Source organism: Acinonyx jubatus, chromosome A2 (genome assembly GCF_027475565.1).
Source record: "Acinonyx jubatus isolate Ajub_Pintada_27869175 chromosome A2, VMU_Ajub_asm_v1.0, whole genome shotgun sequence".
Lineage (NCBI taxonomy): Eukaryota > Metazoa > Chordata > Mammalia > Carnivora > Felidae > Acinonyx > Acinonyx jubatus.
Window position 1 is genome coordinate 150,541,479 of NC_069383.1, and position 17,616 is coordinate 150,559,094.

General features: G+C 56.1%; 1 protein-coding gene across 4 annotated transcripts in view; it reads right to left on the bottom strand.

Annotated features, from left to right (window-relative positions):
* The window catches only part of LIMD1 (LIM domain containing 1), a 69,024-nt gene extending 57,979 nt beyond the window's left edge, over positions 1–11,045 (bottom strand). For 3 of the 4 annotated variants that reach the window (XR_008297169.1, XR_008297168.1, XM_027038516.2), the window contains exon 1: positions 9,130–11,045. Coding sequence is in view for 1 of the 4 variants with exons in the window: in XM_027038516.2 (XP_026894317.1) it covers positions 9,130–10,528 (1,399 nt within the window). In the remaining 3 variants the exon portion in view is untranslated. Of the gene's footprint in view, positions 1–777; positions 2,801–9,129 lie in introns of those variants that run through there. The other variant, XM_053219541.1, reaches the window with a different exon arrangement.
* Between the last annotated feature and the right edge of the window lie 6,571 nt (positions 11,046–17,616).

Consider the following 17,616-nt stretch of genomic DNA (forward strand, 5'->3'; position numbering starts at 1 on the left):
TGGGGACAGTGACCTGGAGGAGGGACCCGGCAAGGCCAACTCGAAGAAGTGCCTGCCGTCACCAACCACTCGCCTGCTGCCCAGGGAGTGTGCGCTCACACACACGTTTTTTTCACGCGCTCTCCATCCCGGGCTTCTCTGCCAAGAGCCCTGAACCCATCACTGGCTCGCGGCGCCAGGAGGGGAACAGAATGATAAAGAGCACAGGACATCCAGTCCCCATGAGGTGAGGAAACCGAGGGCAAAAAACGAGAAGCCAGATGCCCAAACTGGCACCGTCGGTGAGTGGCACAGGCAGGCTGGCCGCCAGCACGTTGACGGTTGATGGGGACTCTGTCAGCAGACGCCCTGGAGTCCACCGTGGCCAGCGGTCAGCGGGGCTGCCCCCCGAGCCCATCTTTCCAAATTCGCCACCTCCCTGCCTCATCAGGAAGCGATGCAAGCCACAGACGGGGGGAGAGAGAACGGGCCGGGCGATGTTTCAGCAGACGCGAGAGCTCCACCCAGATGCCCTGGGCAAGCCCTGACCATCATGTGAGCAAACACGGCCACAACTTGGTCCCACCCTGCCGGAAGGGGGGCTGGAGAGAACAGGGAGGCTGCTATTATGGTCAGAGGGACTTTGGTCAGCAAAAGGCAAGCAAGCGTGCTACTGTGTGCATGCCGAAATGACCGTCACATGCTGTCTGGGCCAAAGCCTGCTGGGATGTGTGTGCGCCCCCAGACTCAGGGCCTGCATTATTAGCGGGCTGCCTCAGCCACCCATCCTCAAATTACCTGGGTCTTTACATTTCCCAGGGTTGGCTGAAGAGCAGACGCACACTGAACTCGAGGCCCCTCCTCTCTAGTGACAGCGGCAGGGCAGGCTTCCAGAACCTTTTATACGCTGCGGATACGTGCGTGGGGGAGAAAAGATGAAGGTCCCTGATATGCTCCCAACAGACTTCCAGTGACCGGGAGTAACCAGTCCTCGCTCTCCTGGGACGCGCAGAGTTGAGTCACAGACCAAGAAAGATGAGGAGGGAACTTGGCCAAGTCTAAACTCATGGCTCTCAAAACTTAAAAATAGCCCGGCTGTGGACCCTAAAGTATTCCCTTTGAAACACTCGAGCAGAAAGTCTCCAGCCTTCCAACGTGACCCTGACATTCCGTGTCCAGCTGGCTTCCCTGGGAGGGGACAAGTGAAAAACAAAACCTGAAGCAGATATAAATATTTGCTGGCAAGTACTACCCTTGCCATTAATGGGCCTTGGGAATTTTGGAGGCCTGCTTTGTTTTCGGGAAAGGTCTCTGTTCAGTTTGCCGGATGGGCCCGAAGCATCATTTCGTCCAACGTTTGCTTCTAAGCATCACACACAGTCTGGGGTTGACACTGATCCTTCTTTCTTTATTTTTTTTTTTTGAGGGGGGGTGCAAGTGAGCAAGGGGCAAAGAGAGACAGAATCCCAGGAGAGGCAGAGGGAGCGAGAAAGAGGCACAGAGAGAGAGACAGAGAGAGAGGGAAGCAGGGCTCACCCAAAGTGGGGCTCGAGCTCACCTGAAGCAGGTGAACCAGCCCTCCGTCAGCCACGCTCCTCAACAAATGTATTCAGCAGGGTACCTGACCTCAGTTTGCCCACCTATAAAATGGGGCTAGTGAAATACAGTTATCGGAAGGGTCGAACAAGCCGACGCACGTAGGATGACGGAAAAGTGCCTGGCACAGGGCAATACGCTTTAGCAAAACCATCTCAGGGCCGTAACCCCAGCTACAAATCCCTTCCCTGCTCCCTTCACACCGCAGAGGAAGGCCCTCCACTCCTCCAGCAGACAGCCACCGAGCACCCACTTTGTGGGGCCCTGACAGTGCCGGGCCCTGAGGCCACTCTCCAGTGTCCGATGACCCAGCACCACCAAGGACATCACAGGAGTCCAGGGAGGAAGCCTGGGCCACGCCAGCAAAAACAAGGTCAGCGAACCCCACAGCCAGTGCTACTTACTGTCCCCCTAAGTTGAGGACCCCGAGTTTAATTAGAGTGAGAGCCTCAAAAGGCCTCAGGGTGGACGACCGGTGTGACACCAGTGGCTCGCCCTCCTAGAGACCTTTCCTTCCAAATCTCACTCTCCTCAGACGCACTCTGCGGAGCAAAGGGACCTCCAGCCGAGTGAAGGCTTCTGCGTCCGGCCCAGGAGCCAAGAATGACAGCACATGACGCGCCCCGAATCGCAGCGGGCTCTAGCCGCGACCGTGCACCGGAACCTCTGCAGAAAATTGTAACGCCGATTATTCCAAGGGTGGCCGGCATGGCAGGGATTTACGGTTCCCGTTTCCACTGGATGTATTTTCCAGATCCCCTAAAATGAAAACGATTACCATTCGCCATAGCAAACGCAAGCGTAACTTAAGACACGGAAGCACTCTGCTTCCCCAGAGGCCCGGACAGGGCACGGCACGCCAGGCTGGCCGGGCTCCCACCACCGCTGACAGTGCTGTGCCCGGTTACTCGGTCTGCTAAAATCCAGGCACCCGAGGGTCCCCAAAGCCACAGCCACAGCCCTTCGGGCCGGGACGAGCCCTCCGAGGTCAGCTTTGTCTCCGCGCTGAGGGAGGGCGGCGTGCCTGGTGTCCCACCCGGGGCCACTGGTAAATCAGGCGCGGGACGCCCGCTTTCCTCACTCCCCAGATTGGGCCTTTCTTGCCCAGTTCTGCGTCCTGGGGTGGGAGTCATAAGCCAATAAACGTAAAGAAATATAACTTTAAAAAAAAAAACCAAAACACTCTGGCAAGAAGTGCCACACTGTAAGGTCCATTTCATGCTGTGGATTCGTTGTTTTCTTTAAGTTTGTTTTTTTTTTTTTTAATGTTTGTTTTTGAGAGAGAGAGAGAGAGAGAGAGCCAGGGAGGGGGCAGAGAGAGAGAGGGAGACACAGAATCCGAAGCAGGCTCCAGGCTCTGAGCTGTCAGCACAGAGCCCAACGCGGGGCTTGAACTCACGGACCGCGAGATCACGACCTGAGCCAAAGTTGGACGCTCAACCGACTGAGCCACCCAAGTGCTCCCATGCTGTCAACTATTAATGGAAAAAACAAGACATTCCTTCCTGGCCACAGAGGAATAGAGGAGAAACATACTATCCCAAAGAGGGAGGACCGCAGAGGGTCACGGCACACGCTGTGGGAAACCGAGGTCAGGGCTCGTCAGGGTTCATCAGGGCTCAGCTGGAGACCCCCTCCCTGAGTAGGGTCACAGGGGCAGGCAGCTCTGTGTGCCACAAGGGCGCCGGCTGGGGAAGTCCCCGAGGATAGGGACCCTGTGAGGGAGGAGTTCCAGGAGCTCGGGGACCACCAGCGAGGCCGGTGTGATGGGGCTGGTGAGCACAGTACAGCAGGGCAGGGCCCGAGTGTGGGCCCGATGGCTACAGTGCAAGCCGTGTGCTGTCACCGCCACTCACGTTCTTGCCTCGATCTGGTCACGCGGGTGCTCACGCGGGTGCGTTCACTTTGTGGGCACCTACCCTATGTGTATACTACACGTCGATAAAAAGTTACAAAACATATGCCTTCCTGGGGCACCTGGGAGGCTCAGTCCGTTAAGTATCCGACTCCTGATTTCGGCTCAGGTCGTGATCTCAAGGTTCGTGGGTTCGAGCCCCACGTCGGAGCCTGCTTAGGATCCTCTCTCTCTCTCTCTCTCTTTCTCTGCCCCTACCTTGCTCATGCTCTCTCTCTCTCCCTCAAAATAAATAAGTAAACATTTTTTTCAAAATACACGTGCCTTCCTGATTGTGAGGAGGTTACCTGGTCTACTAAAGACCAGGCACGCAGGCAGGGCCATTCTCGGGAGGAGGTTGTAGGCTGATTATAGGCTCCTGGGCACAGGTGGGTCGGCCGCTGCGTCAGGAAGGCCCACGGGATGGGGCGCCTGGGTGGCTCAGTCGGTTGAGCGGCCGACTTCGGCTCAGGTCATGATCTCACCGCTCGTGAGTTCAAGACCCGCGTTGGGCTCTGTGCTGACAGCTCGGAGCCTGGAGCCTGCTTCGGATTCCGTGTCTCCCTCCCCCGCTCCTGCTCTCTGTCTCTCAAAAATAAATAAACGTTAAAAAAAAAAACAATAAAAAAAGAAAAGGAGGGTCCAGGGGAGACAGGAAAACTCAGGGCAGAGCCGGCCTCTTCTCTGTGTCCATGCAGCGCAGGGCGGGGGGGCTCCATCCATTCACTGGGTGTTGGAGACCCTACAACGAACCTCTTCTTGCCTCTGCAGCCCCTGGTGCCTGACCGAGTCTGGCAGAGCCCCTTCCCCTGCAGGGCTTCAGTGGGCTTCTCTCTGACCCCCAGACCCACCACCGGGAGGGAAAGCATGGCGGCAGGGGTGGAGGGTGCTACAGGCCCAGAGGCAACTGATGCCCCCGCAGCAGCTGGGTGGGGAGTGAATCTGGAGGGGCCGACGGAGCGACAAACACAGAGCTAAGAGACGGCCCGGTCCCACCAGGGGAGCCGTCAGAGCCCAAACGGGGTGGAAGCACCACCACTGACGCCTGTGTGGTCCTGAGCAAGTCCCGAGCCTCAGTTTCCCAACTGCGAACAGAGACTACCGGCGTCTGTGAAAGTCAACACAGAGCACATACCCAACGCCAGCCGCGTCACGGGCACTCGACGGACGGTCGCTAGGATTAGAACCACGGGGCCCAAAGGTCACTGTAAAAGGGGTCTGGTCTGCCTGATGCCGGGGGCTGCGGTGGCCCCTTTAATGGGCTGCCCAGATCCCCCTTCACCGAAGGGGCTGTGGCCTGGCTGCCGGGGGTGCAGCCGGAGGAAGGCCTCGCCTGTCCTCCCCTCGGGCTCTGTCCCAGCCACAAGGAGCCGCCTCGCCCAAGGTCAAGTGCTTCCAGGGCGGCCCACCATGGATGACTGATCCACGGGGGAGCGTGAAGGCCTGGAGATCTTGCCCCAACTCGGGACAGCTCTGAAGGGCTTTTCCAGTTCCCGAGCTCCCTGCGGGGTGGGCCCAGGCCTGTCAGGCCCGCACTGCAGCCGAAGCCCTCCTCTACCCACGCCTGCGTCCTTCCCCTCCTTCCAAGGGCACCCCCTGGGGAGCCCCCTGTCCTCTAAACTGTCTGAGCCAGCTTCCTGGGAAACCCAGGCTGTGACAGGTGGCTTATTTGTACCCTTTTTCCTTGGGAAGTGGGGAGGGAACCAGTGTGAGGAAGACAGTGGATACCATGGAGGAAGAGGCCAGGAAGAGCCAACAAAAGGCACGGTGACCTCTTCTCTTCCTCTGCCATATAAACAGCGGTGTTAAAACAGGAGCCACACTGCACCGGGCAAACCACTAACACTCTCCAAGCAGCGTCGAGAGTCCGTCCGTCCTTGCCTCTCTCCGCACGGACGGAAAGACACAAAGGGGCCACCGAGGAACACAGAAGAAAGAGCAGGGAGAAGCAGTAGCTAGGACCACGTCGTACCAAGCCCACAAAGACGGCCAAGGAAAGTGCCAGAAGCGTCCTTGGAGAGGAGTTGACCAATTACTGGAAACTGAGGTGTCTTCAGACCTACGTGTTCTCAAAGGCAACAGCAGGGATTCACGAGCCCTTCCCACAGTGTAAACGCCCAAAGGGACGCCTTTGTGAGACCCAGGAAATGGCCTAAGTAACCAACCCAAACATCTACTTTGCTTGGCTTCCGGCTGGAACCACATCCACTCTGATGGTAATGGTTACATTACCCTGACTCTCTGGCGAGAGCCCTGTCTCGAAAGATACTCTTCTATTTGCAAATAAAAGTGCATCGTAATGTAAGAAATGCCGCATGTGGGGCAGACACAATCTTCCAAATAACGCCAGATCAAAGGAAGGGGAGGCATCCGTGTGGTGAGCCCCTCAGCTGGTCCACACACTTTGCGCTACAGATGAAGCGGTGAGGCCTGGAAGGGAACCGAGTTTGTTCAAGGTCACATGGCAGGGCTGGACCAAGAACTGACCGCCAGAGGCTCCAGTGAGAGACTTCCTCCTCGGCCACACGGCTGGTCACGGAAGAGCGAGTGGCACCCCAGTTGTCAAAGCAAGTGCGGGGCCCCTCCCCCCGGGTGGGGGACACTGTGGTCCCCGCGCAATCTCTGCAGACAGCAGCCAGGCAACACAGAAAGGGCCCAAGGCCCCACCCCTGCAACCCCACCCCCCGGGGAGTTTATCCCAAAGCTGGGCCTGCGTCCTACACACGGGCCTGTCTCACAGGCCACCAGAGGGGACCGTTTACGTGACCCGGGGCACGTCTCTACAGTGGTGATGCTGAGCCAACTCCACACGTGCCGATGTATGACAGCTGCCAAGATGCACGGTTTCAGTGGCAAAGACAGAGAGCAGATGGACAGCACGGAGAACCATGGCTCACTCTCACACACACACACACACACACACACACACACACACACACTCATTACACCCAGGACACTCAACCAGAAGCCCAGGTAGGAAGCATACGAATTTTTCACTGTGCGTGTTTTTGTGTCTTTTGAATTTTCTACACACAAATGTGATGCTTCGTCCAAAAGGAAACTACAATTCCGCTTATGTGAATGATCCAGGATAGGTAAACCCATAGCCACAGGACGCATATTGGCGGTTGCCGGGGGCTGGGAGGGGCGGAGAGTGAGGAGCAATTAATTGCTTCGTGGGGGGATGGGGTGTCCTTTCGGGGTGACAAAAAGGTTTTGAAAACTATCAGAGTTGGTGTTTGGAAAACGCCGTGAGTGTACCAAATGCCGCTGAACCGTGTACTTTAAAATGGTTAACTTTACGGTGACATTTGCCGCAATTTAAAAACAAAAACAAAAACAAGGGCAGACGAGTAAATAAGTACCGACATAAAACAGTTTTCCGCATCTGTGCTTGGGAGGCAGCTTGGCAACGCTGGTTAGAGGCATGGGCATCATGGCCGAACTGCAGGGCTCAACTGCCAGCCCCACCCGGCGTCACCTGGGAGGCCTCAGTTAAGTAATCTAACTTCCCTGGGCTTTACCGTCCTAGTTGGTGAGACAGGCGTAATGACAGAACCTGCTTCCCAGGGTGCTTTCAACCAGTAAATAAAATGGTAGAAGGTAAGCGTCCAGCACAGGGCGCAGCACAGACTGGCCCCAGGGCCTTTGCCCCTGCCATCTGCCCACCGAGAACGCCCTGTCCTGGGACAAATGCTGCTCTTTCAGGCCTTTCCTCAAATGCCACCTTCCTGATGGGGCGTTCCTTGACCCCCTGAGTTAAAACCGGAAACCGCCCTGCCAACACCCGCCCCGGGGTTCCGTCTCCTCCTCCACCCCTGTCTCTCCCCAGGGCTTGATTACTTATTTGGTCCATCTCCTGTCTCCTTCCACTGCACCGTCTGTCCTGTTCACTATGCAGGCCAAGGCCTCGAACAGAGCACGTCCCGAGGCAGGTGATCAGTAAATACATGTTGAATGACTGGTGTTAGCGAATACCTTGGTCCCGATCCGATGTGTAAGTCTGCCTCCCTGACAAAATAAAACTGCTGTTTTGTTGTCTAACAACCTTGAAAATAAAAATTAAACCTAAGCGAGGTGCCTGGATGGCTCAGTCGGTTGAGCATCTGACTTCAGCTCAGGTCATGATCTCATGGTTCATGAGTTTGAGCCCCGCATCGGGCTTTGTGCTGACAGCTCAGAGCCTGGAGCCTGCTTCGGATTCTGTGTCTCCCTCTCTCTCTCCCGCTCTGTCTCTCTCCCTCTCTCAAAAATAAAGATTAAAAACAATTTTTTTTAATTAAGCATAAGTTTACATTTAAAAACCAGTGTTTCCAGCTAAGTATTATTCCCCAATGGGGGAATCTGCAAAGGAAAAGAGAGAGCCGTAAGACAGTGCCATGCGCTCTGAAACATAAACCAAAGAAGTCACCCCAGTTTCCGAGTGCCCACTGTGTCATGAGAGCTGGTCCCATGAGCCTTCAGGAGGATAAGGAGCACAGTGCACCCATGGGCCCCTGGGACCCCGTCCCTCCAGGCACCCTAGGCCAGAGCCGGTCATTCACGGAGAACAGGGCAGGCTAAAAACCGGTAGGCCTTTCCCAGTGCCCTGCCCTCCTCCGTGGGGCACAGCGGCCACCCTCACGGGACTCAGCTTCCCAAGGCTCTCAGCCCTCAGATGGGGAAATCAAGACCCCAATTATTCAGAGCTCAAAAATGGAAGGAAAAAAAAGACAAAAACAACCCTCAGACTCTTCTAAAAACAGGCTTTCTAGTTAGTTCTCCCATGAGACCACAACGTCGTTACCCCACAGGGCAAGACGGCTGCCTCCAAACCCTGCACAGAGAAAGAGAAAAAGCTGAAGCCCGCAGTCTCCGAGAGTTTGAGATTCCAAAAAGAAAATAAAACAAAACCAGAAACTGTGAGTAAAACCAGTAAGGAGCGTCTTCCACCCCACTGGGCGCCGTGGCTGTGGATGTCGCCTGGCTGCGGGGCTGGAACCTCGGGTGGGGGCTGAGTTAGGAGACACCTAGCGCACAGGTGTCCGGCCCCTTCTCCCCAACGCCCCGTCCCCCCTCCAAGTTTCAGCAGGTGTGGGGTGGGGCCCTGTATCGTTTGCATTTCTAACCAGTCCCCAAGTGAAGGGGTCCGGCTGGTCCAGGGACTACACTTTGAGAACCACAGCTCGAGAACAGTCTTCTGTGTTAGTAGTGCAACTGCGCGCGCGCGCACACACACACACACACACGGCCAGAGAGAGCCCCTGCCCAACCACTGGTCTTCAAATTGCCAGACCAGCCTGGCCCAGAAGCACCGGCCCCCAGACGCTTGTCCATTCAAGTCCTGCATGAGCCAGTCACTGCCAAGAGGCTCTGAGGGCGCACCCAGAACCCCTGAAATCCGACGTCCCGGCATTTCCCTTTTTTGAGAGCGGTCGTGGGCAACCCCACCCCGCTTCGCCTTTTGCACGTGCGTAATGTCTCAGCTGCAAGATCCGCTTTCTGTTCAGGGATGCTTTCAAGTTTCTGAATCAGGAGATGCAGCTGAGAGGAAGCCACACCCCCCCCCCCCAAAAAAGAGTGCCACTCAAGGAGAGCACGGCATCCCCAACAGGGAGCCCCTCCCCCAAACGCAGGACCTTATCACCCAAGGTGGGCAATGCCACGGATCTCTCACTCACCAAAGTAATCGGCCTTCGGGTGACCATCCATCTCACGCTCCAGACGCTGAGTGAGGGCTTCTAACTTCAGTTCGGCGGCTGAGGGCCCAAGCTCGGGGCCCGGGATGAGGGTCTGGCAGGGCAGCCTCACCCTGGGGGGACTGGGGCTCTCCCGGAGCCCAGGCCCCAGGCTGCCATCAGATGACCAGCCGGAGGGGCCTTCTTTACAAGATAACTCAGGCGGGGTGGACATCACCGGATGGACAAGGCTGGTGGGGCTGAGCTTGGGACCAACGCCAGGGTCCGTGCAGACAGGCTTGGGACCCAGTCCAGGGGCCGCACCCGACGGCAAACCGTCCACGCTGGCTGGTGAGGATGATGGGGCGGAACTAGAAAGGTAAGACTTGGGTCCATCTTGGAACCAGGCTTGAGGGTCCACAGTGGGTTTGGGCGTGGTGCCCGATACCTCGCTCCCCACGCCCAAGTTTGTTCTGGGAAGAGCTCCTTGGCTGGGGCAGCTCTGGGCCAAGGGTGTCAAGAAAGAAGGGGTCCTGGGCTGAGTGGGCCCCCTGAGGGCCCCGTTCTCCGGGCCGGGGGAAGAAAGGCCGGGGCTCACCCGCTGGGAAGAGGCGGTAGTCCAAAGCCCGGCTGGCTTCTCACAGCTGCGGCCACCAACACCGCCATCTTGGCCGGTCTCTGACGACTGGCTGGAGCTTGGGGCCAGCTGAGGCTGGTACAGGGGATGGTCCCCGGAGGGTTTGGACAGCGGTGCTTCAGTAGTCCCTGGGGTGCCAGGCCACCCACTCCCGACGCCCACCCTGATGCTGGGGGACACTCCCGGTTCATCAGCCCACTTTGGGCTCGCCAAAGAGAGGTTGTCATAATAGTCTCCGTGGGTGAGGCAGGAAGGATCCTCGCAGGGGCCGGGCTGGCGGAAAGCAGACATCTCCCAGCGTGCCAGGCTCTCCCTGGAGCCACAGTCCTGGCTGCCGTGGCTTCCGCTGCGGACATACGGCCTGGCCCTCTGGTCCTGGGGTGGATACAAGGGCTGCCCAGAGGCGACGGCGGTGGCCGTCCCAGGACCCGCTGTCGAGGCAGCGAGAGGGGGCTTGGTAGCACCATCCGGGGTCAGCTTGTGGCCCACGGCGGCATCCCGTCGGACCTGTGGGCCTGGGGGGCCCCCGCCGTTGACCGGACCTCTGCCCCCCCTGGGCAAGGTCTCCTCCTGCAGAAGCTGTTGCTGCTGCTGGCGGTGGATCTTGGCCATCTTGGTGGCAAACACCCTGCGCGTTTCCTCAAACTCAGGGTTGTTGCCTGCCCCCTTGTCCACTCGGAAGAGTCCATCCTTGGAGGCCTCGTACATGTTCAGGTCCTCAATGAATTTGCTGGCCTCCAGGCCCAGGTCGCCGTACTTATCCATGTCGCAGGCGCGAGTCAGAGCCTAGCCCAGGTGGCCGGTGTGTCGGTGAGCGCGGGGCGGGGGTGCGGGTTGTTGCAGCGGGGGCCGGGGCTCAGGTCCAGCCCAGGACAGTCAACGCCTTCCACCTGCCGGGCCTGAGAGTCATGACCCCAGGCCTGGGAGTCCGGCGAAGTGGAGGCCTCAAGGCCGGCCGGCCCAAGTGTGCGTCCAACTCCCTTTCGCCTCGGAGGTGTCCACGTGGGGGCAGCTGGTGGCGCTTCACCGTCCCAGCTTGCCGTGCGTTCTTTTCTCCTTTTCAAATCGTAAAAGGAGAAAGAAATAGAAGAAGACAAATCCCCTCCGTAAGCAATCAAAGTCCGAAACGGGACGACGAGCGCAGCCTCTGGAGGGAGCCGGAGTGAAGCCGGCTCGGCGGGAGAGGGTGGAGGCCGCCGGACCGGCCGCGGCAGAGGCGCGGCGGCCGGAGGCAGGCACGTCCCGGGCGCCGGGCGCTCGCGGCTCCCCGACCGGCGCGGAGAGGGGCGCGGGGAGCGGCGCACCGGCCGGCCCGGGCCGGGCAGGAAGTCCACGGCGGCCGCGGCGGGCGGCCTATTGTCCGATGGCGGCGGCGACCGGGCGCGCGCGGGCCGGAGGGCGGCGGGACGCGGAAGTGAGCGCGCCGGACGCAGTCCCCGCCGCTCGGTGGCCGGCCGGGCGCGTCCCGGGCCGCGAGGAGGCGGAGGCGGGGGAGGCGGGGGAGGCGGGGGAGGTGGCCGAGGGGCGGGGTCGGCGGCGGCGGGCGCCCCGGGGCAGGCCTGCGCCGCGCAGCGAGGCCCCGCCGCCCGCTCCCCGACCGGGTGTTGTGGGGGGACGCGGGGCTGTGTCCCGGCTCGGGAGCGGGCACCGCGCGGGGGCTGCCCCGGCCGCCGCCGCGCTCCCCCCACCCCGCAATCCGCGCCCCGCTCCCGGGCTCCGGGCCGGCCCCGCCCCTGGGCGCGTTGGGCGGGGGCCTCCGCGCCAAGACCGCTGGTGGGCGGCCTGGGCAGCCCGCGGGGGCCCGCGACGTGCTCCTCGGAGTCTGCGGGAGTCCCGAGGGCCCGCCCTCCTCGCCCTACCGTGCCTCAGTCTCCCGGGTGGGCAGTCGACCCCATGTGCCGCCCGAGACCGCCTCCGTTCGGGCCGGGCCGGCCTCCAGGCTTGCCCGGGGTGCGCGACCGGAGGCCCGGGATGTCCCCCCGGGGCTGGTCCGAAGTTCTCTTTAACAGGTGGGCAGACTCGGGCACTCAGGGGGAAGTGTCCCAGACGCCAACGTGGGAGCCCAGGTCCTCTGAAAGGAGGAAAAGAAAAAAGTCACGCGCGTTTAAGGGGCTCAGTGCAGCAATAAAAACACGTGCCCCGGTGCCTCCTTAATCCTAAGGGGATTCCTGACCCTCCCCCACCTCCAACCTTCCACCCCCCCCACCCCCCCACCCCCCCCACACACCTGGGTCCGCACGACTGCCGGGGCGGCGGCCCTGACTCCTGGGCGCCCCCGCCTGGCCCAGCGCTCCGGGCACCAACTCCCAGGCGACCCTGCCTGGGTGTCATTCATTTCCACAGCCAGAGTGATCCTAAGGCGAATACCAGACCAGTCACTTCCCTGCTTAAACTCTCAATGCTTAACCCCGGAGCCTGGATTGAAATCCGCTCCCTATCGGGGCCTTCAGCCCTGGCGGACCCTGCCGCCCCCCACTTGACTGGGGGGCCCCTCTGCCACTGTGCTCCCCGGGCAGGAGCTTCCTGGTGTCCGCCCAGAGCCTGACCTTGAACTTCCGTGGCTCATCCTTCCCATCTTTGCTGAAATCACCCCCTCCTAGAGGCCTTCTTTTTCAGCACCCTCTTTCTTTTCTCATCAGTTCTGATCACTATTTAAGTATCTGTTTACATGCTTTTTTTTTTTTTTTTTTTGCTTTTTTTTTTGGTCATGGTCGGTGGGTTTTCCACCTCATTGAGACCCTATCTGTATACCCCGTGCATAGTACATAGTAGTACATAGTAGTATCTAATGGTTGAACATGTGAATTAGCGAATCCGTCTGCCAAAACTGACAGGGAACAAACAAGATAATCTAGGTAAAAAGTGCGCTGTATTCTGTAAACCCAAAGTGTGGTTTACCCGAGTCAGTATACTGTATGTGAGTCAGTATGCTGTAATCACCAGGAAGCTTGTTGAAAATGTAGAAATTCACGACCCCGCCCCCCATCCAACCATGCAACCATCCAACCTAGACTCTTCATTTTAACAAGACTCCTGAGTGCTCTGTTTGCACAATAGTTTGAGAAGCCCTGCTGTGAAGAACTACACAGAATGAGGTATTTTTACTTTTACAAAGTCTTTCAACTTTCTTTTTTTTGTCTACAAAAGTAATACATGTTTATGGTAACAACTTCGAACAATACAAAGACGCGTCAACTTTTAAAAAGTTGCCCATGATCCCCTGGACCAGAGAGAATGGTTAAACAATCCTTTTGTATTCAGTAAGACTTGTTAATTGATCACTGGGTTTACTCATAAGGTGAGTGATATGCTTGTGAACTTTTTAGAACAGTGATTCCCCAACTATGGCCCTGGGCCCAGCAGCAGCAGCTGCACCTGGAACCCGTCTAGACCTGTGGTTCCCAAACTTGAACACCCATCGGAATTCCTTAGGGAGCTTATTAAACACTGGTTGCTGGGACCTACCACCAGTTTCTGATTCGACGGTTCTAGAGTGCGGCCTAACAATCTGCATCTCTAGTTCCCAGGTGATGCTGACGGAGGTTCAGGGACCACACTTGAGAACCACTAGAGTCCCAAGTCCCAGGCTTCTGCTCTGGGCACTGTGGCAGTGGCCGTTGGTATACAGAGAGGTGAGGGCATCTGTCAGAGTAGAAAGCCGCGGCCCAGCATGCCTGACCCCTGAGTACCGGGAACGTAGCTGACAAAGTACCGGGAAGCCTCATACTAGAGCCACAGACACCAGCCAGGGCCTCTTGTAAACCAGTTTTCTCTTTTCATGCTAAGTTGGCAGCACCTGAGCCCATAATCCTTGGTCCCTACCCGCTCCCCCCACCCCGCTTCGCCTTGCCCGGAGTGCTCAGAAGTCACGGGTCTTACTCCCCATCCCCCCTGCGGTTCTGGAAACTGCTACACCATCTCCAGCATCTAAAGACACACACCTGAACCCACCATCTACGTATGTCCTCACCAGACTGGCTTGTCCCCTCCCGGTCAGTGGAGTACCTTAAACCTTTACAAAACAGCTCTTAAAGATGGCATCCCAGGGGCCATATACCACTGGGAAGGGGTACTCGGAAATGACGGGCACGGCCAGGAGGCCACTGGGTATTTTACTGCTGCCGCTTAACGCTCCAGAGGCAGAGATGCTTTCCAAGTCTCTGCCCAACATTGAGAATCCGAGCCGTGATTATTTAACGTAGGCCGGTTTTGTCTGTTCTGTGTGCTCGGAAACATCCGTTGATTAGAATCTCAAAAATTGTGTTCAGACTTGCACATCAGTTGTTTAAAAAGCAAAATACTAAAGACCTAAATGTTTTTACCACTAAGCAGGCAGAGCATGGATGGTTTCGTTTAAGTGTTTGCTGATGATGTTTTGTTTTGTTGAATGAGAAATGTCCCACGTTCTATTTTACCAATAAAGCCACTCCACGGCAGCGACTGTCCCCCACGGCCCTGCCTGTATAACAGAAGCCATAATCAACACACAGCTTTCCCTGAGTCTTGACGCTTATTTTCATGAACACGTGGGTAGAAAAAGCACGTGCCCGTGAACACATTGGTGAAATGCGGAATTTTCAACTTGACCTGCCCAGAATCTCAGTAACGTCAATCAGATCATATACCTTCAGCCCAGCTCCAAACCCTCGAGCAGCATCCTGAACCACGAGGAGAGTAAGACCCTCCCCTTGACCCTATGTGACCGGGCCTCTGGCCACCTCTACCTCCTAATTTCCCTCCAACCCCCCTAGGAGGCCTTGGGCCCTTTTCCAGGTGCTGAGGATATGACAGTGAACAAAGCAGACGTGGCTGTCTGTTTGGATCTCCATCCCAGTGCGACAGGGTGGTCAGTAGAGAAAATAGATACATGCCTTGTGGAGGACATTAGAAAGTGAGGGGAGCTAATGTGAAAGATGAAATAAGGAAGAGGATGGGGCGCCATTTTGAATACAACCACCAGTGATGGCCTCACTGAACACAGACTTGAGGAAGAGCGAATGGAAGGAACCATGTTGGAGACAGACATCTAAACAGCCCTTCTCAGGAGCTTTGTAGGGTACAAAGTGGAATAGAGGGGGAAATGCCATCAAGAGAGGCTTTTTTTGAGATTTTCTTTTTCTTTCTTTCTTTCTCTTTCTTTTCTTTCTCTTTCTTTCCTTCCTTCCTCTCTCCTTCTCATCTTTTCTCTTTCTTTCTTTTCCTTCCTCTCTCTTCTTTCTTTCTTTCTTTCTCTTTCTTTCCTATCTTCCTCTCTCCTTCTCTCCTTTTTTCTTTTTTGTTCCTCTCTCCTCTCCTCTCTTCTTTCTTTCTTTTTCTTTCTTTCTCTTTCTTTCTTTCCCTTTCCTTCCTTCCTTCCTCTCTCCTTCTCTCTTCTTTCTTTCTTTCTTTCTTTCTTTCCTCTCTCCTCTCCTCTTTCTTTCTTTCTCTTTCTTCCTTCCTTCCTTCCTTCCTTCCTTTCCTTCCTTCCTCTCTCCTTCTTCTTTCTTTCTTTCTTTCTTTCTTTCTTTCTTTCTTTCTTTCTTCCTCCCTTTCCTTCCTTCCTCTCTCCTTCTCCTTTCTTTCTTTCTTTCTTTCTTTCTTTCTTTCTTTCTTCCTCCCTTTCCTTCCTTCCTCTCTCCTTCTCCTTTCTTTCTTTCTTTCTTTCTTTCTTTCTTTTTTTCTTTCTTTCTCCCTTTCCTTCCTTCCTCTCTCCTTCTTCTTTCTTTCTTTCTTTCTTTCTTTCTTTCTTTCTTTCTTTCACAGAGCAAGAGAGTGTGAGCTAGGGAGAGGGGCTGAGGGAGAGAGAGAGAGAATCTCAAAAAGCCTCCATGCTCAGCATGGAGCCAGGCAAGGGCTCAATCCCATGACCCTGGGATCATGACCTGAGCTGAAATCAAGAGTCAGAGGCTCACCCGCCTGAGCCACCCATGCATCCTTAGACTTTTTTTTTTTTTTTTTTAATATGGGAAATGGTACACGTGTCTGTGCTGATGGGAATGGCCCCCTGAGGTGGAGGTTGGGGCAGGAGAGTTGCTCTTGTAGGAGAGAGAGAAGGGGATTTTTGGGGTGGCACACCTGAGTAGCAGAGAGGGCCAAGCTCCACTGAAGATTTCATCCATGGTAACAGGAAGGATGTGGGCAAGAGTCAGGTAGGGAGGCATGTAAGGGGCTGGAATCTCGGGGTGGTAGGAGGCTCTTCTGATGAGTTTTCTCAGTGAAACAGGAAGTCAGGAGAGTTAGCTGAGAGTGAGGCCAGGGGAGCTGCCGTTGGGAACTGGCCATCTGGGGGACTGGGAGAGCAAAGGGCCCGGAGAAGCACCGAGTGATGGAAGCACGGAGGCTTCCCCTCGCTCCCAACCCCCACTCTGAGATCTGGGGCATGGATTTCAATGAGGCCAGCCAGCACGGTGGCATGCTTTTCTCTGGCCAAGTTCAGTTGCACACATGTGGGTATGAAGTAGGTGGAGAGTTGGATCCAACCAGCGCTGGGTCTGCCAAGGGAGTGCAATGGAACCAGAGTGGGCAACACAGTTGCCCTAGACCCTGCCCCCTCCCCCGAGGTCCCATATCCGTGTGATTCCCTGGCTTACAACCCTCAGGTCTGCACCCAGTGGTCCCTCCTCCAGGAAGTCCTTCTCAACTCTTCTCCATCCCTGTCCCCACCTGACGTGGCAGGGACTGTCTGTCTCCTCACTGTGATGCAAACCTCCCCAGGCTATGGGTCATTGGCCCTTCTGTTCATTGTTATGTCCCGGGAGCCAAGAACAGCACCTGGCACATGGTAGCACCCCTTCAAAATGCTTGGTAAATAAATGAAGGGGTCACATTAGAAAAGGGAGTACGGGCATTATCATCTACAGGTGGAAAAAAATGATTGGACTTAACCGTGACCTAGATTTGGAGAGACAAAGAAAGGAGGCCACGTTATTACTCTTGGGACTTTGTGTGTCACTACAAACCTTCTGTAGAGCTTGGTGATCACCTTGTACAAATATTTGATCAACATCATACATCCTCTATCTTGCTAGTCAAGAGTATGGCTAGATATAGATGTATGTGTGCATGTGTATTTGAATGTGTAAAGGATATTTGATTTAATAATATCTATTTGCGAGGACGCCGACTCGGGTGTCCGACTTTGGCTCAGTCGGGTGGGACACTCGGGTGTCCGTCTCACGGTTTGTGGGTTCGAGCCCCACATCCGGCTCTGTGCTGACAGCTCAGAGCCTGGAACCTGCTTCAGATTCTGTGTCTCTGCCCCTCCCCTGCTCATGCTCTGTCTTTCTCTGTCCTCAATAATAAATAAACGTTAAAAAAAATTAAAAAGAGTATCTGTTTGCAGAGTGCCTGGGTGGCTCAGTCGGTTGAGCGTCCAACTTCTGTTCAAGTCGTGATCTCACGGTCCGTGGGTTCGAGCCCCGCGTCGGGCTCTATGCTGACAGCTGGGAGCCTGGAGCCTGCTTTGGATTCTGTGTCTCCCTCTCTCTCTGCCCCTCCCCTGCTCATGCTCTGTCTCTCTCTTTCTCTCTGTCTCTCAAAAATAAATTTAAAAAAGAATACGTGTTTGCATGCATGCATGTATATTTCTTATATAGGTGTACATACAGAATTGTTGACAAAAAGGCATTCAAAAAACCCGAATCCAGGAGACTGCAGCAGGCTGTAAACGGTGCCCGGCCAGCCTGTGAATTACCAAGGGGCCCATGAGGCAAAGGGCCCCTGTTCTTTAGACAGAGCCCTGCTTATTTTGCAGTTAACTGAAAGGGCCTTTCTGTCGCTTTTGCTTGGCTACAGGGAATGTCCCTGCACACAATGCCGTGTGTGTCCCAAAGCTGGAGGGCCACTTCAGGGAGAACGCTGAAAAGAATCTTTAT